This window comes from Cinclus cinclus, chromosome 21 (assembly GCF_963662255.1).
Source record: "Cinclus cinclus chromosome 21, bCinCin1.1, whole genome shotgun sequence".
Lineage (NCBI taxonomy): Eukaryota > Metazoa > Chordata > Aves > Passeriformes > Cinclidae > Cinclus > Cinclus cinclus.
Window position 1 is genome coordinate 8,294,150 of NC_085066.1, and position 24,810 is coordinate 8,318,959.

The 24,810-nt window shown below is 46.3% G+C and overlaps 1 protein-coding gene across 1 annotated transcript in view; it reads left to right on the plus strand.

The window, feature by feature from the left end:
• Positions 1–10,586: 10,586 nt before the first annotated feature.
• IQCA1 (IQ motif containing with AAA domain 1) overlaps positions 10,587–24,810 on the plus strand; it is a 95,664-nt gene continuing 81,440 nt past the window's right edge. Inside the window, exons 1-5 of the mRNA XM_062506644.1 lie at positions 10,587–10,599; positions 10,806–10,842; positions 19,116–19,440; positions 22,429–22,542; positions 24,418–24,603. Coding sequence (XP_062362628.1) covers positions 10,587–10,599; positions 10,806–10,842; positions 19,116–19,440; positions 22,429–22,542; positions 24,418–24,603 — 675 coding nt within the window. The remainder of the gene's footprint in view (positions 10,600–10,805; positions 10,843–19,115; positions 19,441–22,428; positions 22,543–24,417; positions 24,604–24,810) is intronic.

The window sequence follows — 24,810 nt, forward strand, 5'->3', positions numbered from 1 at the left end:
ACTTTTTATCAATGGGCTGCACTGCATTTGAAAAGCCAGCAGGTGTTCGAACAATGAAGCAGGGCTGCCTCTACATCTGGGCCACAAAAGTCATCGCTGTGTTTACAAGAAACAGGATAAGCAAGAAAACATCCTGCCACAGGCACCTAAAAAGCTGTAGCCCCTTGTTATTCTTTCTTTTTTTTTTTTTTTTCTCACACTGGGCCGTTTATTTATAGCAGAAGTTGAACCGGGAGGAGGAAAAAAGAAGTGAGAGGTTTCTCACTCATTTCCACGCAGCAGTGACGCACGTGCGACGTGGCAGGCGCCAGGCTGGTATTGTCCCCTCAGCTCTGGGTGGGATCTCATTAACCCCTCAGCTCTGGCTGCAATTAATTAATGATCACGGCACAACCTGCTGGGTTTGCTTCATCGATGCAACCGTGTCAGTTAAACCTGACTCATTCTGGGACAATCCAGAGGGAAACTGAGTCACCACATACTGGAAATAATGTCCCTAAGAGCCTAAACTCACTGAGATTATGGGGTAGGGATGAGGAAAATTCCTCATCCTCGGCACTTAAGGTTGGATCCTGAGGGTCAACAGAGCAAGAGGCTCTTCCAGAGCTCAGAGGAACTTCTTCCCTTGCACAGTGCACCAAGCACACCTGCAGAACCAAAGGCTGTCACCAAATTTCAGCTGCAGATGGCTTGTGGCCCCCCTACAGAATCACTGTATTCTGCAAGTTCTTTCTCATTACATTTTGCTCTGCTTGCTTTCAACTTTTAAGTTTTAAACAAAGCAGGACACATCCAATCTCGTAAATGATCTAGTAAGATCAGATTTTAAAATAAAATTCTTTCAAATTCGTCGAAGATGTACCAAAATGAAATCTCTAAAGTGTTTCTCACCATCCTTAAGACCGACTCGGGAAGCTCCAAGGTATCTCTGCCTTCCAGACTAACACTTTGTGACTCAAGTCATTCTAATGTCCAACAAAATTAAGTATTCCCTCATCTCATGTTCTTCCTTTAACAGTTTCACTTCTGGAAGCTTTCAAAATACACCCATTAGAGGCCCCCCTCAGAAACCTGGAGAAATGAGAACTGAGCTGCTCAGCCTCTCGTGGAGTTTGACTTCCTTGCTTTTGAGCTGAGTCAAAGAGGATTAACTCAACAGGTGTTTTACTGAAGGGTGGGAGGGAAAACAAAACGAAACACAATGAAACAACTGCCTACGTGCACGAATAGCAGATGAATTCCTCCTCCTTTTCTGGGGAATGAACTGCTAAAGCAGATGGCAAACATCCCCTTCTCTAGCCCCCAGTCACTCTCAGTTCTGGCTTTAATCACTTCAAGTCCCAGAACTCAAAAGCTTCCTCTCAGTCAGGTCTGGAAGGGGATCTTCCTGATTCAGACTTGATTTCTGAAGGGTTGAGCTGCTTCCACTGCCCCTGACTCATGGTCTTCTGCACCCTGGTCATGCTCAGAGACACCAGCTGGAGTACAAAGGATTTTCCAGCAGCCTCTGTGCCCTGCACATGGAGTAGGATGGCTGAAGCCCAGACTACTACCCTGTAAATTCATGGTAACACCTCACAGCTCTTTTTTCATGAGCAGAAAGACCATCAGACAGCACAGGAATAAACAGAGACCAGCATCTTCCTCCCCTTTGGGCCATGGAAAGCAAATTACAAATTGCTGTTCTGATTTCTCACCAACCCTGGGCTCTCCAGCTGGTCCCACCAAACCTCCTGTTGGCCACAGCATGAGACACAGGGGCTTGGGTCAGCTAAAATCCCACTGCAGCTGCAGGGAGCAGACAGCAGCTGAGGCTGTGTAGTGTTTGCATGAGAATTTCTTGAAGCTTTCAGCGATTAATGTGCACACACACCGGTGTTAACAGCCAAACCTTGTCATTTTTCCATCAGAATCATGAGAAAAGCACATAAAGCACTTCAGATTGCTGATGGTGAGCTTGTAAAGCGAGGAAGTGGTCAAAGGATCTGTATATCTTAGCAGAACTGCAAAGGGTCTGTCTAGAAGCGTCATTCCACATGCCATACTGAATATATCTTCACAAGAAATGCTACTTATTTCCAGTATTTGGGTTGCAGGATGATACAGAAGTGAACTTTGCCCCTATAAGTGACTAAAGCTTGACAGAGGGTTTGTGTGACTTTATTAAAAACTCCCAAGCTGAAGCCAAACATTCAAGCCAACCAATGTCCTAAAACGTCTGCTTACAAATTGCTTGGATAACTGCCAGAAGCCCGAGTCTGATCCCTTTTTCTGTTTCTTTCTCACCCAAAAAACATCTGGTGTGTGTTGCCAGTCTCTATTGACTGCTCTCTTGATGCTGTAGGCATCTTTAGGAACAGCATCCTATATAATTAAATAGCTGAGCGCTGACGAACTGTTGTCAATACAGAATAAAATCAATCCACTCCCTGTTGTGTCATAATGATACAGAGCTGGCACTATTTGAACCATCTTCTTTGGAAAGCTTTAATTTTATCAAACAACACTCTTTCAGGAGAGATGATTTGGGGTTTTGCTTTTTAACAAAGAGAGAAGTGGAGTGCAGCACACGGCACTTAATATCTGGCTGAGATTTAAAACGCATGCTCCTTATGAAGTGTGACATTTTATCCCTGAAGCCACAGGAACATTTCCCACATTTAAGTGATAGAGGGAAAATTCTTCAAATTAGGTTTGAACTTTATGCCTTCTAATTCTGCTGCAATCCTCCTCCTCCATGTTCCACGCTTGGGCCTGATGAACGTGCTGTTACATCAAAGTCTGACAAACCTGAGTGCTGACAAATCCCCTTCACTTAGCCCTGCAAGTAAGCAGCAAACCTCCTGGAGATCCAGGAGTCAATGTTAATTGGAAAAAATAGCCCAGCCACTGGTCACAAGGCTAAATGAAGTGGTCAGTGCAGCCCAGCTGGCAGAGCCACCCCTCCTGGGTGTCACTGTGGGCTGGGAACCAGCACTTGAGGCCACAAGGCTGACCCAAGCCCCCAAGGTTTTCAAAGAGCCACCCAGAGCTCCCTTAAACACTTCTGTCCAAGCCTAAAGGAAAACCAAACACCCACCTTCAAGGAAGCCATGGTCAGAGGGAGGGAGCACCTCTCCTACAAAGATGGGCTGGGAGAGCTGGGGCTGTTCACCTGGAGAAGACAAAGTTCCAGGGAGACCTTAGAGTCCTAAAGAAGCTCCAAGAGATCTAAATGGGGGCTTCAGACAAGGGCCTGGAGCACCAGGACAAAGGAGAATGGTTTTTAACTGAAAGAGGGCAGGGATGGATGGGATATTGGGAAGGAATTGTTCCCTGGGAGGGTGGGCAGGCCCTGGTACTGGGTGCCCAGAGAAGCTGTGGCTGCCCCTGGATCCCTGGAAGTGTCCAGGGTCAGGTTGGACACTGGGGCTTGGAGCAACCTGGGACAGTGGAAGGTGTTCCTGCCCATGGTAGGGGTGGGATGGGATGATTTTAAGCTCCCTTCCGACCCAACCCATTCTGGGATTCTGTGGAGCCCTGAGCAACAGCTCCCCAGGACTGCCCACCACAAGGTCCTAGTTCTCACTTTCCAGACTCAGAGGTCTGCTGTGCAACTCAATTGCAACCATGTCCCCATTTGGGGCCAGCTGTCCTGCTGTAAATGCTGTCACAGCCACTGGCCCTTGTGGGAGAGCTCCTCTGCTGAGCCCTTCAGGATGAGAAGGACCCACAAAGGATCATCAGGTCCAACTCCTGGCCATGGACACCCCAAAAATCCCACCCTGTGCCCAAGAGCCCCTTCAGAGGAAGCTGCAGACCCCAGTGAGGTCTGACCTCTGTCTGCTCCAGGCTGAACAAGCCAAGTGCCCTCAGCTGCTTCTTGTACAGCCCCTCCAGCCCCTTCACAATCTTCTCTCCCTCCTTTGGAGGCTCTCTAAAATGGTTTTAGATCTTTCTTATCTAGAACTTCCCCCAGCACTAGAGGTGAGGCTGCCCCAGCCCAGAGCGGAGCGGGACAATCCCCTTCCTGGCCTGGCCAGGGATCCCCCAGGACAGGGATGTCCCTCCTGGCTCCAGGGCACTGCTGGCTCAGATCCAGCTGGCCATCGACCAGGACTTCCAGATCCCTGCAGCCTCTCATTCCCCAGTGTGTCCATGCATCCAAGGCTGCCCCATTCCAGGTGCAGAATCCAGCACTTGTCTTTGTTCATTTTCACACAGCTGGTGACTGCTCAGCCACACAGAGCACATCCCAGGCTGTCACACCTGTCCCTGTGGCCACACAGCAAACACAATCCTTGACTGCCAAAGCCTCAGCTCACCACGGATGGAGGAGGAAGCCCTGACCCACAGCTTCTCCCTTTGCATCTCTCTGGGCCAGCAACTCATGAAAAACCCACTCTACCTTCCACCCTGTGCCTCGAGGGACAGTCCAGACCTCTGGAAGAGCTTTGAAATACAAGTTGCAAAGGCAGAACATTATTCCCATTACGTTCCTTGCTTTCCCTAAGCCCTACTCAATGACAGACAGGTGCACTAAGCTCTTTGCCAGGGACCCACATTGAGAGGAACAAGACCCTCCAGTTTTATATTTTACCCCCTTTTCAGGCTCTCAGTCACCTCTTAAGCTCATAATAAAAGATTTCTTTTTTTGAGAAATGATGGCACCTAGTTTCCAAGGCAGCAGGACTTTTAAGTCCGTGTTTGCAAGAGCCTGAGGAATTAGAGATGCCAAAAGGCACAGGCTGTATAAAACCCATCCCCTGTTCCTGCTGGATAGATCAAATAACACACTTGGAGTTTTTAATGCAACACGAGCTGGATGAGGAAGTGGCCAGTGATGCTATACAAAAAAATGTACAATGAGTGGGATAACAACTACAAATCCCTTTAATCTCTGGTTTTACCTCGACATCTCAGACTGTTTGGAGCCTGCAGGGATTATCAGAGATGTGTGATTCCAGAATGGAAAGAGTGAGATGCTTCATGGTGTTCACTGACCATGAGTGGTGTGGTGCACCACCAAAGCTGCAATTCAGTCTGCAGTGATCACAAAATCACAGGATCATTTTGGTTGGAAAAGACCTGCAAGATCATCAAATCCATCCTGTGAGCAATCCCACCTTGTCACCCTACCCAGAGCACTGAGTGCCACATCCAGGGAGATCTTTGGACACCTCCAGGGATGGACACCCCACCACCCTCTGGGCAGCCCCTGCAACACCTGACAACCCTTCCCATGGAGAAATTCCTGCTGGTGTGCACCCTGAGCCTCCCCTGGCCCAGCCTGAGGCCGTTCCCTCTCCTCCTGTCCCTGTTCCTGGCAGCAGAGCCACAAGGGGCCCCCTGAGCCTCCTTTTCTCCAGGCTGAGCTTTGAGGACATCACAGCTCAGGTAGACCTGTGTCCTCTCACTTCAAATTACTGAAAAGCTCAAGGACTCAACTGGAAACCTCTTGGAAACCAGAACATCTCCCACTCCCCGCTTTCTCCTTTTATAAATGTCTACTTTCCTAGGCTAAACCAATTACTTAGTCATACACAGCTCCTATTTCAGCTCAAAAACAGGCTCCTTTCCCATGAAACAAAATTAAAATCAACTCTATTCATTTCATAATTAATTTTACTGCATGACTTTTCCCAGCAACACAACTCATTTTTTTCCAAGTTCTCTACGAACTGATGAAAATGAAAATTCCCTCAGGCTCCCTGCATGCTCTCATGTACATCACTTCTTTGTAGATTAATTTCCAATTTTTGAAAGGGAGACATTTACTTTCCTCCAACTTTTTTTTGGGGGGAAGGTGGAGAAGGCAGGTGGGAAAGTGAGCAACAAGCATTATTTCATCACTAATACAACTTCCAGCACAATAATCTTGTGCACTGTGACACCGAGGTGCTAACAGAGGGCAGTAAATTCAGATTAATAATTAACATCCACATCATATCAAGCCGTCTTGGTCCTCTCATTTCAGTTGCTTCAGAAATCTTCCTGCTTTTTTTATTGCAAACACATGCAATAGGTAAATCAGTCCTTAAAACCACACACACTGATGGAGACAGCACTGCTGGGACTCTGCAGGTAAAACTTTTGACTGAAAAACCATAGTTTGGCATAAAAAGTGGTGTACAGATGCCAGCATTAATGGAAATAAAAAATGCAAGGTTCCTATTTGGATTGCAAAGACTGGAATATTTTATTTAAAAAGGAACAAAATACAAATTACTTACTGCTTTTGAGAGCCTCCTGACCTGCACGTGGATGAGGATCAGGCACTGTAAGGAAGGAGACAAATTTCCCATGTTAAATTTCAGCCTGAAGAACACTTTGATATCAACATTGAAAATTACAAGCTGATTTTACAGCATTTTCCAACCTCAGCATGAAGAAAATGCAACAAGTTCTCCTAAAACCTCCCCACTGATCCAATACACTTAAAGAAATTATGTGATGGGCACAGTCATCACACGGTTTGAAAAATAATATCCTAAGATGCTTTTATAATGGTCTTCAAGATTAATGTTTTCAAGCTTTTCCTCCAAAACCAGGGGGAGGGCTAGAAACTTTATTTCAAAAACTTGATAGCCAAGAGTCTCACCTAATTATGTGAACTGAGGCTTCAATGGGGGGGAAAAAAAAGGGAAAAACTACGAAAAGGAATGCAGGCACACAGATATTTGTGGCAAAAAAAAAAAAAAATATGATCACTGGCAAAACACTTATTGTCCTAAACTTCTTGTGTTTGTCCTTCTTGCTGGTTCTGTGGAGGAGTGCATTTTCCCCCCCAAAATCTGTGCTGTAATCCTGTCCTCTAAACTGTTTTTTTAAGTGTTAAACCACTAAAAGTTGCCTCCATAGGTGCCTAGAGGAAGGAAGGAAGGAAGGAAGGAAGGAAGGAAGGAAGGAAGGAAGGAAGGAAGGAAGGAAGGAAGGAAGGAAGGAAGGAAGGAAGGAAGGAAGGAAGGAAGGAAGGAAGGAAGGGAATGCAACAGGGACAAGCCCTTGGTGGGGGAAGGAAATAACGGGGGAAGGGGAGTAAAAAAAAATAAGTAAGCAGGAAAAAAGGAAAATATAGGAAAGGGGAGGAAAAAGTGGGGGAAAGGGAAAGTACAGGAAAGGGGTAGGAAAATATAGGAAAGGGGAGAAGAGGGAAAAATAGGAAAATACAGGAAGGGGGGAAGGAAAATAAAGGAAAGGGTGACAAGGGAGGTGAAGGAAACTTATGGGGGGATGAAAGTAACGGGGGGCAGGGAATGAAACTCTTGGGGCAAGAAAGAAAACTGAGGTGGGCAGGATGATACTGGTAATGACAAGGGATGGTTTTAAAGCGAAAAAGGAGAGATTTAGATCAGATACACAGAAGAAATTCTTCACTTTGAGGGTGCTGAGGCCCTGGTACAGGGAGCCCTGAGAAGCTGTGGATGTTCCATCCCTGGAATTGTCCAAGGCCAGGTTGGACACTGGGGCTTGGAGAAAACTGGGGCAGTGGAAGTGTGAAAAACAAGGTACACTTTCTTGGTAGATTTTAAAAGATTTAATAAAAGACAATAAGAGATAAACAATAAAGCAAAAGGTTATAATGGTTGGGTGTTTGGCACTTAGCTAGGAGCACACTGCTTTTGGAGACACTTTTAAAATTTATTAGCCCGTTGTATATTTATAGACTTACTATAAATTTTCAAACTTTTCTATAAACTGTTTTCTATATTATAGGAATTGTTTTACATGGTCACTCTTTGAGTTTGCTTTTTTAGAGTATGTGTGGGTTTTGGCTGTGGTTTTAATTTATTTTTTCATTAGTTGTAATTTGAGCCATGGTTTTTAATTTTTACAGACAGTCGGTGTTGGTAATTGGTGTATTAGTAGTAGGTGTTTTTATTGGGTATTATTTAACTAAGCAGGTAATTTAGTTACTCCAAAGACTTTATTAGCTTATGTTATTCCTAAAGAAAATTACGTTTTAAAAAAATTATTTTAACACCACACATATAGTATTTACCCTAATATTTGCGAAAAGCCAATCCCATAATATGTATTTATAACAGAAAAGTTTATAAATATGTATTTATAACAGAAGGTCCCTGCCCATTGCAGGGGGTGGCACTGGGATGGGCTTTAAGGTCCCTTCCAAACCAAGCAGTGATTCTGTGGGGGAGGAAAAGGAGAAGGGGGAAGAGAAGAAAAAGTAGAAGAAGAAAGGGGAAAGAGAAGAAAAAGAAGGAGAAGGAGAAAAAGAAGGAGGTCAAGGAGAAGCAGGAAGAGGAGAGAAGGAAGGCGGGAAGGAAGGAGAGAAGGAAGAAGAGGAAGAAGCAGCAGTAGGAAAGAAAAAGAAGCAGGAAAAGAAAAAGAAAGGAAGCCTGAAGCTGCCTGTGGTGCAGGAGAAGCCGCGGCCAGGGCTCGGCCCCCGGGCCGTGTCCACGGTAACGCCGCTCCCTCAACGGCGGCTCGGGCCGGGCCGGGCCCGTGTCAGTGTCGGTGTCGGCCCAGCGGGACTCGGGCTCGGTGCCCCGGGGCTCCAGGGACGTGTGGCTGCCGGGCCGCTGGGCCCGGTCCGGCTGTCGGAGCTCAGCATGTCCCAGGCGTGAGTAGCGCGGGGCTGAGGGGGGCTGAGGGGGACAGTCCCCTCAGAGGGGTGGGGGAGGCGGGCGCGCCCACACAAAGCCACCGGGAGAACCGGGTTATATACCAGAATTATCCACTCAGGCACTTTGCACAGAAGGTTTCTCTTACAGCCCACAGTCGTGTCTTGTTCCGACCCCCCCGCCCCCCGCCGGTAATTCCAGCACAGCTCAAGGCTTTACAAGTTGGTCTGCAATAACCAGACAGCAATGATGGCATTGGATCAGAGCGCCCGCAAGGAGCTGTGCTCACTTTCCCAGGAACATCACTCCAAGCCCACATCTTAATCCAGTAGTATTATTATTAATTATCACTATTAATCAAGTATTATTATTAATAGTAATTAGTGTTATTGTTATGGCTGTGCTGCAACGCTGGGAGCTGAGCTGTGAGCATCTTCCATGATATTATCCCCCAGTGTTGTGCTGTTTGCTGCTTCCAGCTCCACGGCCCAGTTTGGGGAGGCTCTTTTTCCCAGTTCTGAGATGGATATGGCTTGTACAAATTCAATGAATAATAGTGCATCAGAGAAAAAAAAAAAAATTAAAACTCCTCGGGGAGCTGGGGGAAATTTGCTACCTCCTTCTGCTCCTTTCCTTCACATTTAAATCTGACCATATCCAACCCCAGCAGGTTGAGAGCAAAGCTTTTCCTGGCATCTTTCCCATGGTCTCTCTCCTCTGGCATCAGTGGTACCAACCTCAAAGAGCCCTGTTTCTTTTGCCCAGTATCCTCTTTCCAAAAGCTTTTTGCCAGGTAAAACTCCCTCAGATTCTAAAACATCCTTCCAAATTCAGAAGTAGAGCAGCTCTCCTTTTTACCAGCACCTTGGGTTTCATGGAGGTGTTAAGGTTGGACAAGACTTGCAAAATGACCAAGTCCAGCCTTCAACCAAAACATTCTGTTAAATGCCACATCTACTTCAGAGATGGTGACTCTACCATTCCCCTGGGCAGCCTCTTTCAATGCTTAACTACTCTTTTCAGTGAAGAATATTTTCCTAATATCCAATCTTAACCTTCTTGGCTTAATTTGAGGCTATTTCCTCTTATCCTAGTGCTTGTTGCCTGAGAAAAGCAGCTGAGCCCCAGCTCACCTTTCAGGCAGCTGCAGAGAGCAATAGGGTTTCCTCTGAGATTGTTTTCTCCAGCTTTCTTTTTTTCTCTCCTGCCTCCGCACATTGGCAGCCCCAGCCAGATACCAGTGAAAACTCCACTGCCTTCCAGCCAGGCAGTTCCTTGGTTCAGGAGAGGAAGGTGGGGTGAGAGGAATAAAGAACAGCATCCCCAAGGCCAGGGCAGGGCAGAGACTGTCTGGGGGCTGTGTCCAAGGACAGACCCAGCACAGCATCTAGCTGGAGGAAAATCTGGTTAGATCCCTGGTGGATCCAATGCAAGGCTTGTATAAATCATGCCTAGCACTCACAGGATCAGTTAAGTGAAGTTCGCAGGGCAGTGGAGAGTTATCTGAATTGTGCTCTATAAAAGAAAGTTTAAAAAGAGATAAAGGAAGAAAGGAAAAAAAAACCACAAAAGTGGTGTTTGACCTCCTCTTCAGACTTATCTCAGAATCTGTCATTGCTACCTAGTCTCTGAATCATGGCTGCTGTTATTTGAGCCAGATTAACACCAGAGGCATTAAACTGAGCATAGCTGGAAAAATACTTGTGCTTCAACTGCTTTGGCTCAGTTTAATTTTAATAGAGACAGGGCTTTTTAGCATTTCCTATGGCATTGCCAGCACTGAACAGCAAATCCATATAAATATGATCATATGTCTATGCCACATGACAAAAATACATATCCAGTCCTGTTCCTGAGCAATGTGCTAGTGAGGGACTCCAATTTGGTGTTGTAGCTCTTTGGCTCAGGTTGCAGTAATGACACTGTAGCTGTGCACAGCACAGGATTTATAACTGGGCTAATACACTTCCTAAACACGAGTCAGGGTTGGATCTCAAACAAGTTACCGAGGCTTCTGTTAACATGGTTGGATGTAGTGAGGTTATGCTGGCTGTGTACCATAAATCAGAGTTGTTTAGGTTGGAAAAGCCCTCTGAGATCATCACCTCCAACTATTCCCCAGCACTGCCAAGGCCACCACTAACCCAAGTCCTCAGGTGTCACATCCAAATGGCTTTTAAATCTGTCCAGGGGTGGGGACTCCACCATCTTCTTTCCATGAAGAAATGTTTTGCTAAACAGGGTTTACAGGAAGGCTGGAGAAGGACTTTTCACACAGGTATGAAGTAATAAGGGCAAGAGAGAATATCCTTAAGCAGGGAGGCAGGTAAAGATTGGATATTAAGGAGAAGTTCTTCCCTGTGAGGATGCTGAGGCCCTGGCACAGGGTGCCCAGAGAAGTTGTGGCTCTCCCACCGCTGGAAGTGTCCCAGGCCAGGTTGGATGGGTCTTGGAGCAGCCTGAGGTAGTGGAAGGTGTCCCTGCCCGTGGCGGGGAGTAGAACAAGATGGGCTTTCAGGTCCCTTCCAACCCACACCATTCCATGGTTCTGTTATTCTATAAACCTTCCCTGGGTACAACTTGAGGCTATTTGCAAGGTATTTTAAATCCCACGTGACAAAAATTACTTAACCTGCCTTACCTGAAGGCAGCGAAGCAAAGAGCTGATAATGAAAGGGGGTTATGAGAAAGAACTTTGGTTCTTCAGAAATAGAAATGCTACACAGCTTTCGTTGAGCTTGAAGTCAACTTTGAGTTCCAAGACATGTTCACCGTCCTCAAGGTCCTGTGATCTTAAGAGGTGTGGACTAAAGCAGAAAATTTAATTTCTACTGCCTCAGGAAGCTCCATGTCAGGGCAGAGATAGTATGCTCAGAGAGCAGCAATGTTCTCTTAGGGTCACTAAGTCCAGCAGCCAGCCAAGGGAAAAGTCAGCATGTCCAGACATGCCTGGCATTTTCTAGGGACAGTCTCAGCACTCTGGAGGGAACAGAGCCATTAAGCATAAGGTGATTAAAAAGTGCTGGAGTATCTCACTTCCCAAAGCACTCAGCCCCAGCATTTGCATGCAGACGTACCTTCTGTTCCAGACATTGGAGATTCACAGAGATGCTGCTGCATTTTTGTTTTCCTGCTGTGTCTCCTCCTCTTTTATGGATTTGTTTACTCTCTCCTTGACCCGTGGGATCCTGACCAGTGATTTCTTACCTTGCCCCTGACAGCCCTAGTCCAGACACGTTCAAAGCTGAGTCTTGGCACTGCTACCACTCCTGCCAGGTTTTAATCAGCTACAAGACATTTGCCATTGCCACCAAGGAGCTTTAAACAATCAAAGCGCTTTAAAATTTAATCTCGTGTCACAGATAGAATTTATATTAATTCACTGGTTAAATATTGATCTAAGACAAGATCCTGGGCATCTCCCTTCCTGCTTCCAACAGAAACAACCAGAGCAGAGCTCTGTGTTTTATATCACATCCCCAAGGCTCAGCTGAAGAAAATTAAGGTTGCAAAACCCAAATGGGAAAAAATGTCAGTGCAACTTCTAATCCCCTCTCCTCTCCCCCCCACATTCTGTGGCTGCATTACGATGCAGTTTCTGATGCTGTGATCACATCCTATTTTCTTCCCACGGGGCCCCAGCCTCATTCAGCTATTGGGCCATGGTTGAATATTTCTTTTTATCCCCTCATTCAGCGTCTGGCCCCAGGCCATATTCTTCAAATTCCATCCAAACACCACAATTATTAGCTTCCTCCTGGGCATTCCTTGCATGTTCTCTCTCATACATCTCCCAAGCAGTCACAGATTCATCTTTGCCCCTCTTTCCACCCCTGGTGAGCATTAGCACATCATCTTGCTTATGTTAAAGCAGGAAATCAGAGACAGGATCAAATTGATCACAGCTAAGACTCAAAGCTGCAACTCCCTCCTGTGCCTCCCTTCATCCTTAATGAGCAGGTAGGGAAAGATGTCGTGTATTACTCGTTCAGTGTCTCCTCTGGGAAAAAGCATTGTCAGTGGAAATATCCCAGCAGCACTTGTGCTGGAAAACAGGGAAAGAAAAAGCCCCAGTTTTCAGGAAACTAAGTAGATGGTGTCAGCTTTGAGCTTAGAGCCTCCTGCTCCTGGCAGGGTTAGAGCAGCACCCAGACACAGCCCTTTATGCATGGAATTGTTGGCAGCTGGATGGGTAATTACCCCTTCCTTTTCCAAGGCCGAGAGGAGTAAAAAAGAAAAAAAATACATAAGATAGTTAAAGCTGAAATAAACTTTGTTGACAGAAACAGTAAAGTGTGTCATAGGCAAATACTGCCTGGAAGGAAAAATCGTGCTTGCAAAGCACTGTTCATATAACTCAGAATAGTTTGGGGTGGGAAGGGACCTTAAAGCTCATCTCCTTCCACCCCTGCCATGGGCAGGGACACCGCCCACTGTCCCAGGCTGCTCCAAGCCCCAATGTCCAACCTGGCCTGGGACACTTCCAGGGATCCAGGGGCAGCCACAGCTTCTCTGGGCACCCTGTGCCAGGGCCTGCCCACCCTCACACACAAATTTCTTCCCATTATCCCATCTGTCCCTGACATCTGGCAGTGGGAAGACATTCCCTCTTGTCCTGGCACTCCAGACCCTCGTCAATCTTGTCTTCCTTGCAGGTTCCCTTCAGGTACTGGAAGGCCACAGTTAGGTCACCCCAAAGCTTCTCCAGCACTCCCAGCTCTCTCAGCCTTTCCATGGAGCTGTCCCATCCCGGTGCCTCCTCTGGACTCTCTCCAGCAGCTCCAGGTTCTTCCTGTGCTGGGTCCCAGGGCTGGAGGCAGCTCTGCAGGTGGGGCCTCACCTGAGCAGGGCAGAGGGACAGAATTCCCCCCTTTCCTGTTGCCCACACTGTGGGATCAGCCTAGGGCACGATTCTCCTGCTGACCCCAGAGGGAAGGGCACCCCCAGCCCAGGCAGGAGCTGCAGCCTGAGGGATAGGAGGGCAGACTTCGGAGTGTTTGACAGATCAAAATAGCATTTCCCACACCTTAATTGCTTTGCCATGTTGGAAAAGAAGGGGTTTTGTCAGAAAACTAGAAGGAAACAGTTTTTTTTCCTGCCAGCCATGTGAGTTTGGCTGGAGCAGGTGTTTGAGACCTGCTGAGGTGTGTTGCTGCTGCAGCATGAAGCTGCTTCCTTTCCTTCCCTGTGGTTTCCTATTACATTTCTGCCACACAAATCTTTTATCCCCCCTTCACTTTCTGTCATAGTACCCAGGACTGAAATTGGAGATGACAGAAGCACAGAGCTGTTCACGTTAACAATGCCAGCAGGCTGCATGTTTTCTTCTCTTGTCACTACCAAAGCCTACTGAGGTTTATCCTTTATTTTCCCCCAAATGCTTCCAACTCTCTAAAACATCGTGGCTGGAGCAAGCCTACTTAAAAAGTCATCTGGCAGAGTCACATTCACCACCAGCTGAGAAGTTTGGCATAATTGTGCGACTAATCTTATTTTGGGAGCAAGGCAGGCTTAAACAGGCTCATGAGCCTGAACTGCTTCAGACTGCAGGTTAAAGGCTTTGAAATCAGCAATTAATTCTGACAACATTTCAGTCAATCTGGTTCACAGAATCAGTGCTGAGTTGGAAGGGACCCACCAGGGCCACTGATCCCTGCACAGGACACCCCAGGAGCCTCACCCTGTGCCTCTGAGCATTGTCTAAACACTTCTTGAGCTCAGTCAGGTTTTGTCGTAAGGCCCCACTGATCCCTGATTCTGCCTGCACCTCTCCAATGCAAAAAATGTTTGCCTATAATAGTACAAAAGAGAAAAGAGGGGGCTACTTCTATAATGTAATCACCACACAATACCTGTGAGGGAACAGGTAAGTGCTGATCTGAATCAGCCAGCAGGCATCCTGAGCCTGGTGATTTTTAGAAAAATAATTTTAAATAAAGCAGCAACAGCAACAGCATTAAAAACCCCTTTTTCCTCTCAGGGCCTCACTTTCCCCTCCCAACCTTTGTCTCTTGTTTCTTTATTTTCCAGAGGCTGCAGGGCAGGGTTTCCCTCCCCCGTGTTTGCCCCGGGCTTAGCACAATGCCTGACCTGTCAGGCTCCGAGTGTGGCCAGGGGACCCTGAGGAGTGGCCCCTGTGTGCATTTCCTTGTCACCAGCCCCACATCTCGGTCCCCTCTACTCCTTTACCAGCGCTCTTGTGTTCTGTGCCAGGCTCCTCGAGCCCTGCTCCTCCTCCCCTTGTTCGCACAAATCCTTGTGGCAGTTTCTCCACCCCTCAGCACAGCCCAGTCTCATTTCTGAGAAAGAAATACAAGGTGGGGTGTGCAGTGGCAGCAGAGGTTCCTTCAGCAGTGTTTTAACACACACGATTTAGCGCTCCTTTAATCACATAGGAGTTTCCAAACGAGCTGAGGAAAGCTGGAGTCACAGTCAAATGTTTTCCCTTCCACCTCCTGCCATCCATCAGGATCAACCAGTGAGACCCATGCAGCACTGCACTACTGCAGCTTTAGCATGGGAAAGCAGGAGATATTCCTAAGGAATAATCAGGCATCAAAGAAGCCAGGGTTCAGCCCATACAGAGATGCAAAGACATGCTGTGCCATGTCCTGGAATAACAGGAATAGTGTTCCCTTTGGCAGTGAGTAAAGCACAGAGATGCTCTGGTGGGGAGGAATAAAAGCCACACAAAGGTAACCCCACTGATGCCAGATTCTTCTCCTGGCTCAGGATTGGCCTCGGGGACTGTTCGCATGCTCAGCACAAACCCTTCCAAGAAGGGCATGCTTAAGCCTTAAAACCAGTCCAACACCAGTAAGCAGGCTCACCTCAGCTGGACTCAAAACCAACAAGCTTTTCCAAGTGTTAGGAGAGATGGCTCAAACAAACATGCAGAATTAGAGGGCCCTACAATACTAAAACAAGGCATGTACAATTTGGCAGCATTTTAAACATCTCTTTATAACTTCAGCAGGAGAAAAACCCTATGTTGTTAAGCTTCACTCTAAATAAGGAGAGCAGGTTTTCTTTTGAGCAGTAAAAGCAATATTTGAACTGGCAATCAGGCTTTGGGCAAAAGAAACTTCTTAAGATCGTTTTTTAGGCTCTGTTTCTACTTTGTGGGAGTGAAGAAAAGGGACATCATTGAGGAGTTAAAGCTCTGACCTTCCCTCCAAACTGTGAGCTGCCAGAAATCACTCTGGGGACTCTGGAGTTCAGTCACTTGATGTGCTTCTTCCTCATCCCATTACAGCATTGCTTATTTTCCCTATAGCACCCCTATTTGGGAGTTGCTATGACAATTTATAGCATTACTTAAAGTGCTATATGCACAAAGAGATCAAGAGACAGCCTTCTTTTCCAGGATTTAATAGTTTTTTTATCTTAAGCCTTGAATAAGAAAGTTAGGCTCATTACCTGCAGTAATAGGTGAGTTAGAGGCTCTAATTCAACCTAAATCTGATGGAATATCCTTGGGCAGAGACACAGCTCAGAACAGAACTGAACCTACAGGGTGGGCTAGTAACAGTAAATAAAAACCCAGTGCATTCGAGGCTACATTGTCCTCCCCTTGCAGCGTGTGGAAACAATTTTGAGGGAATTCACAACTTAATGCAAAGGGACACTGAGCAAATAGGCAAAAATTCCAATAGGGACTTTGGGATCACACAGTGTCTGATTCACAGGCAACAAGAGGCAGTGCTCTCCTTTTCTTTTAAGGTGTAGCCTTGAAGTTGCTCCTCCTGACTACACTCGAGCACCTTTGTCTCCAAAGCTGAAGGGTTCTTCTGTTTCACAGCAGCTGTGCCAAGTTCCCCAAAAGGAGCTCTAAACACCGGGCACATCTCATCCCTCAGACTAGTCCAGAAGGGTGCGCATTTGGGCACCAGTAAAACCTGAAATAACCATTTAAAATCCTATTTTGGGGACGTGTCCTCTAGTTTTTAATCAGGGTGAAACAACACAAGACTCAAATCAGATTTCTGCTTGCCCTGTCCTGTTACCCAGTGTCTGATGTCCCCATCCCATGCCTAAGAAATCTGGGGGTCAGTCACCCTGAACACAGCAGGTACCTGGGGCTGTGAGCTCCGAATGTTTCACTTTCACATCAGCCTTTTCCTTCAGTGCTTCGTTCTCCAGTGGGCCCATGCTTTCTTTTGCCATCATCTGCACAAAACACCGCTGTTGCAAAAGCCACAGTCATCCCATAACATCCCCAGTCTTAACATCTGACCCTCAGCACCCGTGCTTGCGATCATCCCCGTGCTTATCTGATAAACTAATGCTTTATGGAAGCAATTACATGCTATCTGCAGTGCCTCATGGTAACGTCCTTCCTCCGAAGGGCTGCAGCGCTCCAGCCCCCTCCTCCTTGCACAGACCATTCCCAATAGAAAAAGAAACTGGATATGAGCTGGCTCAGCAGGAGGAACCACTTGACATTCCTCAGTCAGAGGAGGCAGAGAGGGAGATTATTGGAAATCAGAGCGGATGGTTGTTTCTCTGTGCAGCACAATCCAGCGTCTCCAAGCAGTAAAGGCTGCACAGGAAAGGCTCCAGCCCAAGGATCCCCACGGCTCACAAATCAACTGGATGGCTGTGGGGACACCCCACAGGGCTGGGCTTCCTCAAAGGTTGCCAACCTCTCCAGTATCTGTGGGAATTCATACAAAGTACATACAGCGCTACGCCGTTTCCTCCTGCGTGCCTCACATCCTTCCGTGTCCTGGCTCCAGCTCCTGCTGGCCTTGCTTGTCCCCATCTTCTCCCCTCTGCCCGGTTTATTCTGTTTATCTCCTGCACCTGGGTTAATTGCTGCAATTGACTGATGCGTGCAATGGTATGTAAATGAAGTAGGAAAAACAAAAAAAAAAAAGAAAAAAAAGGAAGGGGAAAGACCTGGGTGGGCTGCAGAAGCATTAGGAAAAGCAAGGCCAGCTGCATCCTGCAGAAAGCCAGATCAGCTGAAGAAGAGTATAATACGCCCTTTAAAACATTAATGGTGCAAATTCAATAGCAGGGTTTGGGTTTGTTGGTGTTTTTGCTGACTACAGAGGGGAGTCCCACAGTTCTGTCACCACCCAGGGCATGCAGGATACCCCACACTGAGGGCATTTGAGGACTGGAGTTTGTCCTGTCCCAACCCACATGTCCCTCTTGCAGCACAAGCCTTGGGTCACTCTGACCTCCAGGACTGGGAATGATAAGATCAGCTCACAGAGCTCCAACAAACAATGCTGACATCTGTCCAGCTTTCAGGATAAATACACCAACACTCCCTCAGTGCTCTCAAAGCTCATCTAACAAAGGCAGGGCCTTCTGCTCCCTCATCCCTCTTTGAGCAGTTCTAGGAACAGCAACTTGGTTCAGCTCATGGATGGGTATAGATTGAGCCATCGAAGCCAATGGTTTTCATTCCTAGGATTAAGCAACAAGTCAGCAGTCCCTGTTTCCATAGCCACTGTTTTCCCCTCAGCATGACAGTGTGAATGAACTGGTTTTCTCCCAGCACAACTAAGTCTCAGTGCAGAAGGAATTTCCTTGCTCTGTTCCTAGAGAGTCATTTTCAAAGATGTAGGATTTTTTAACACTTACCACTGCCAAGAGTTCTCCATCTGGCAAAGGAGAACAGGATCTAGAGTGTCTTCACTGCCACAGGTGTTATTAACACCTTTCCATCACAAACCTGCTGTTGAATCCCTTCTCTGAATAAAAACCTCATTGCTTGCTTCTTACTCCCTTAGGCTGATCCCGCAGGATATTCTGATCTTCTTTTCCCATGAAAAGCCACTGACAGGCAGTCCGTGCTCACATCAGAACTCCACCTTTTCCTACCAAAACTACCAAGTGAGCAGCATTATTGCTCCTAGGAATGGAGGTGGCCTGAGGTGACAGCTTTCATGCCACATAATCCCATAGCCACCAGACCAGATATTTAGCAATTCCTTAGAGTGCAACAGTTGCTACCATAGGAATAAATCAAATTACTTTCCTCACCTCACATTTGATTTAGGGCCCAGAGCTTCACTCCAGCATTGGCATCAACCCCACCCTTACCCTGCGGTTAACTCCAAGCAACCACTTCAGAAAGGTAGCACAGCTTTAGAAATATGAATTGGTTCTCATTGCAAAAATGCAGAGCCTCAAATAGTCCTTCCCCTATTAAAAGGCATTGGAGGGAGACACCTTTTCAATTAAACTATCTTCTCAATTAGCACAACTGAATAAAACTCCTGGCACTGTTGGGGGTTGCAACTTCAAGCATTTGAAGGATGCTTCAGGCGTTTTAGAATGAAGCTGAAAAGCTTTAAACCTCTAAGCTTGTTTTAATAAAACAGCATTTTAAGATTCCTATTTTTAAAACAAACCCAGAAACTTCTGCTAATGGTTTTCAAAATACTTTGCAGTTAAAATTATCCTCTTGTAAATGTAATGGCTCACACTTCCAGGCTTGCTTTGTGAGAAATCCACACCCACAGAGCCCTGGCGTCGCCATGTACTGACTCCTGCTTTCATGTCAGATTGACAGAGTCTCCTCTTTCCAACCAGCACTTACATCAAGTTGTGGGCAGACACCCAGAGAAAGCTGGACACTATGCTCCAGAGAGAGAGAGAGGAGTTCCTCCAGCCACAGGAGGACCGGGAGAAGGTGAAGAAGATGTTGGCCACTGCCTATGTCCAATACCTGGAAATCTTGCAGAGCCTGGAGGCGTCCCACGACCACCTCATCCACCAGCAGAAGCGGGCGGCGGTTCGGCAGGTGCTGGACGGGGTCATCGGCCGCATCCTGGAGATCAAGAAAGAGATGGTGGCCCTGGAGAGCTCTGAGTGTCACTACATGGATGGCATCCTCATGGATCTCAAGCGTGTCCCGGTAGGGCTACCTCGATGAGGAGCTAATTCATAGCAAAAGATTGATTTGTAGATGTTTTGTTTGTATCAAACAAACCCATCCCTCAGGGAGGGCCTGCTGCCCCTCTGGAGTCACCAGGAAACTTCCAAGTTTTTCACAGCCCACGGGTGTGATCTTCCATGCAGCAGGAAGGGAAAGGGTAACACACATATCTGAAGGTGATCACAAAAGATTTCAGGGCTTTGGGACATTTAGTAAGGGATTCTGGGGCACAAGTTATTTTCTCCTGACACTTCCATTTGGAAGAAGAAATACTGAAAGAAGCAGAATGGCCCCCCAGCTGGTGTCACCACCATAATTTTGGGGGTTTTGACAATGGAATGACCTGTGCAGTGCCAGGAGTGCTGGCATCAGATGGCACTCACCTTTCTCAGCAAGGGAGGGGTCTTTGCCTGGGAGCAGATGGGAGCAGATGGGAGCAGATGACCTTTTGTGGTCCCTTTCAATTTGGCCCATTCCATGATTCCATATTACAACATGAATTTGTATTCATAGAATCCCAGAATGGTTTGGGGTGGAAAGGACCTTAAAGCCCATCCAGTTCCACCCCCTGTCATGGACAGGGACACCTTCCACTATCCCAGGTTGCTCCAAGCCCCAGTGTCCAACCTGGCCTTGGACACTGCCAGGGATCCAGGAGCAGCCACAGCTTCTCTGGGTACCCTGTGCCAGGACCTCTCCATCCTCCCAGGGAGCAATTCCTTCCCAATATCCCATTTAAACCAACTCTCTGTCACTAATAACTTCACAGCTTTGCTGTTAAGTGTCAGGAGCTTGACTCTGCCAGATTTCAGTGTGGGGTGAGACAGAAAATGGGCCACTGGTAAATAAAGTAGAGTGCACTGCAGCCTGCCCTTCGTGGCACGGTGAAACCAGCACCGTGAATATGACAATAAGGCAAAGTGTGGAAGCTGTGCTTTTCAAAGCCGCTGGAAAAATGAGCTGGCAAAGGTGGTTACTTCTCTCGCAGACAGCTCCATCTATTGTCACATTCAGGTACCGCTGCTTTGCTAAACGCAGCTGAAATTCCTGCTTTTTTAGGATCCCAGCTCTGAGATAAACTGCCCGATACCGTTATAGCATCATTCTGAGATCTGCAAACGTGTTTCTCTTTGCCACTGCACATCTGCAAATGTAGGAGAGGAACTGTCAGGAATTTCCACCAACCTTCAACATTAATCACTATTTTAAACTGAGAGAGCATAAACACATCTCCAGAGAAACTAATCCTTCAAACTGTATTTTGAAATCCTGAGCACTGCTGTTCTTCATGACTCAGCAGTAAAATCCATCTGCAGCAAAAAGTTGGCAAGTCTGAGAAGTTCAGGCCTGACATCTCCTCAAAAACAAACATAAATTCAAATTCCTGCACCACACCTTAATTTTAAGAAGGCATTAACATACCTACCTACCACAACAGAAATCAATCACTGTTTTCTTTGAAAAAAACTGAAATCTCCTCATTTTCCATATTAGATAAGAATATAGATTTATGGGGTGTTCTTTTTAATAAAATATTATTATAGTCTTGGTAACAGAACAAAATTACTGGAGAAATAACTCCTGTTTCTCAAAGCATCTGCCCAGAAATTATTATCTCCAGTCATTCCTTTCCCTTTATTATCAGTGCTAAAATCCTGCAGGATTGAAGGCAGAGAACACAATATTTTGTATCTTATGTGATGATATTGCCTATTTTGTAATGTGTCACTTCAAGGCCAAGCTTTCCTGTTTCTCCAGTTCTGTACTTTTGTGCAGTTGCCTTCCAACACCCAGTCACTCCATTTCCTAGAGTAATTGTGAAGGTATTTGGATCTATAAATCCCATGTGGAGCTGGGAGTGGCTAAAAAGCCACAAATTTGACTCGAGGTTAAACATCCCAAGCCTGACTTTTCAGTGCTGGGCCCCAAGAAAGGATTGTGAAGAGAATCAGGTTCCCCACCCCTTCCAGCCTGGCATTGAGGCTTTGATCTCTTATTTCCAGTCAGAAAAAGTCACAATCCAGAATCACTTGGAATTAAAGGCCAGGTGAGACATCTGAGATACTGCTACACTGACTCTGCTCCCTGGCAGCCTAAAAATCCTCGCATCATACAGAGGGTGTCCAGACAAGCCCCTTGATTTCTTTTATCTCCAGATTTTAATCAACCCAGAGTGATTTGCCCTCAGAGTACAGCATATAATAATTTCCATCAACTGCCAAGGGTTGTTGGAAGGTGCAAACAGGGAGCTTAGCAAAACAAATATTTAGAAACTTTATCAGACCTCTGCATGGATAAAATAATCAGGGATAAACACAGTCTGACTTGGAAGGTTTCTTGTGGTGTCATGGGATGTCCCTCAGTGTGCAGCTGAGGGAATGGGGAATGGAACTGGGAGAAATGTAAACCAGTTACATCTTTTTAATTACAGAAATTAGTAAAGACAGGCACTTCTAGTCATGTCTGATTTTAAGAAGTGTCTGAGCTACGACAGTCACAGGCAGTTTGTCTACAGCTCAGAATACCTGTAAAAAACCCTAGAATTGTGCTTTGGTTCCTTATAATGGTAAAAAAATGGCAAGAGAACAGATCTGTTTTCCCTGTTGATTAAAACAAGAAGTGGGATGATCGCACCAGCGAAGGTATTCAGCTCAGTGGAAATCATGTTTAAATTTATAGCAACCCTGCCAAATATTTTAGCAATTTGATAATATAATTGAGCCATTATAAGAAGAAAGTTTTCTGGGCTCATATGGTTCACAAACTGGGTTGATTTATTTGTTTTTGTTGAATTAGGCCTAAAGTAATTGAAAAGTAACAGCAGCTGTTACAAAGGTCAAATTCCCCAATACTCAAAAAATATTCAACAACCTCTGTCCTTTTATTGCTTTGTAAAGGTGTTCATTTTTTTCAGTAATGTGATTTAAATACAGTCCTAAAAAGCATCTTGTGACTTTCTTCCTCCAGGAAGACATAGAAATACCCATCCCAAAGTATTTTGTTAAAGAAAACCTGAGAATCCTGCTGGAGAGGGAGCAATACCTGCATGAGATTTTGCTGAATGCTGGTTTGCTAGAACAGGTAAATGTACCCCATACCTACATATCGTATTTGATTTGTTTAGTTTACAGCCACATGTGTCTGAACATGAGACACTGAAGTGAGAAGTGCTTTTACAGCAGTTAGGAAGAAAAAGTGTGTTTACAGATAAGGCACAAGCAGAAAGAAACCTTAGATTTCCCTGTCAAACAATATTGAGTCACATCTCAAGTCTGGAAATTATTCTACTCTGCTTGCTGTGGGTGAGAGTGTCAGAAAGAGCAGCACTTTGGCCAAGTCAATGCTTTATTTGTCTAACTAACCCTCATCATGCAATTAGTCCAACTGAAACCAAGCTGTCCTGGCCCAAGATTCCTCACTGGAGCGGGCAGAACTCGAAATTCAGGTCAGCACAACTGTTGCCATTCACTTGTTTATAACCTCTGAACAATGAGTGCTGTTTCCCCCGTGCAGCTACAGGGCTGCAGCTGCTGGGAGGAGTAGAAAACTGAGTTTTGGCAGAGCAAAAGTCATTACAAACAAGTACATGAGCACTGCAGTGAAGGCTGCTCTGGATTTGATATACTTTTGACCTTTTGGGAGTGGCATGTTGATCCCTGAATTAACCAACTGTGCCTACATGCCTGGGTAACTTGGATTCATGGATGTTGTAGCCATAAGAGACAGTGCTGATGGCCTAGTTAGTCACACTACTACCCTGAATTCCCCAGCAGTGATTGTGCCTGTTGATCCCACAAAATAAGAGAGGGAAAGTCCCCAGGGATGGAAGCAGCCCCAGGCACAGTGCAGAGACAGAGCACAGGCTTTCCTGCAGAGGCTTTGCTGGGCAGCTGTAGTGCTGCCTGTTCCTCCACAGGACAGCTGTGGGTGAGTTCTCTGCTCTTCCTCTCACCTGACCTTGCTCTGGGGAGATCCTGTTCCAGCTTAAACGCCACAGTTTATCCTGGAGCCTTTTTGCTTCTCAGAGTTCTGCTCTTGCCCCTTTGCAGCGTGGCATCCATTAGGGATGAGGTTGTCTAGTGAGCAGGCAGAGCACCAGGCTCTGGCAGGGTCCAGCTATCCCTTGCTAGGCTGCTACAGGGAGCCAGAGGGTTCAGTAAACAGCAATAAAATAACCTCACCCAATGTTAAAGCCAGTATCCTGTGCTGCACTTTCAATTCACTCACCACTGGGATTGCTGCAGGGTTGTCAGCGCTTCTGCACCTCATCCCCTCAGGAAATCCTGGCTGCTGTGTAACCCACTGGAATTCTCCAGTGTCCATGGCAGTGCTGTTAGGAGCAGTCCAACATAGATCAAAACCAGTGGAGTTCATCTCAGGAATCTGCTCTGCACATCGTTTGTGTGACTCTGTTCAGGAAATCTATTCTATGTAATTCTGTCCTAGAAAGCCCTGTTGAAAGTAAGTACCACACAATATAAATATAATAATTAAATATGAGCTGCCTCCACTTGGTAGATGAACATCAACTAATTCAGCTTTTCCATGGGGAGCATGAGGCTTCTCAGGAGTGAGAAGGGGGAGTCCCTTCTGTTCTGATCCATATTTCCCCTCTGACTCAGAGCAGCCCCTCCTTCCATTTTCACCAAAAGAACTGCAATCCCAGCAGCACATCCTGAAATCCTCCCTTCAGAAAAGGAAAGGAAAACATTCCACAGCTAAGAAATTCTCCTTTTAGAAGGATGAAGCCCCATGGCTGTCTTTTTGCTCAGCTGCATCAAGTTCAGCAGGACTGCAAGAGCCATGCAGTTTCCCAGCAAAGCAGGTTTTCCTCATCACACATCAACAGGAGTCTCTGCTCTTTGTTTCCTAAGATATCATTTTCTAACTGAGGCAGGCAATTAACAAAACATGACTTTCCTTTGCTCATTCCTTTTTTTGGCTGTGCTGTTGAAGGAACCTGTCATGGCCATGACACTTGAAGAAGGCATTAAAGTGATCCAAGTGGCAGAACGGGCTCGCCAGGGCCGCGCTCGAGCAGCATTCATGAGGAGAATTTACCTTGAAGAGAAAAGACAAAGTAAAAAAGAGGAGGAAGAGACGGGTAAAAATCCAGATGATGCTGCCACTTGCATTCAGAAGGTGAATTTCTTGTGTAGCAACAATTCTGGCAAAGCCAAATGACAATGTTTTGGTCAGGAGAGCAGCTGTAGACTGAAACAGCTCACAGGATGGGAAGCTTTCTGAAATGGTCCTTTTTAGGGTGTCCAGCAAGGTGAAATACAACATTTAAACCAGTTGAAAAAGTGAGACAGGACCCTAGATGTAAGGTCAGTGGAACCAGTCCTG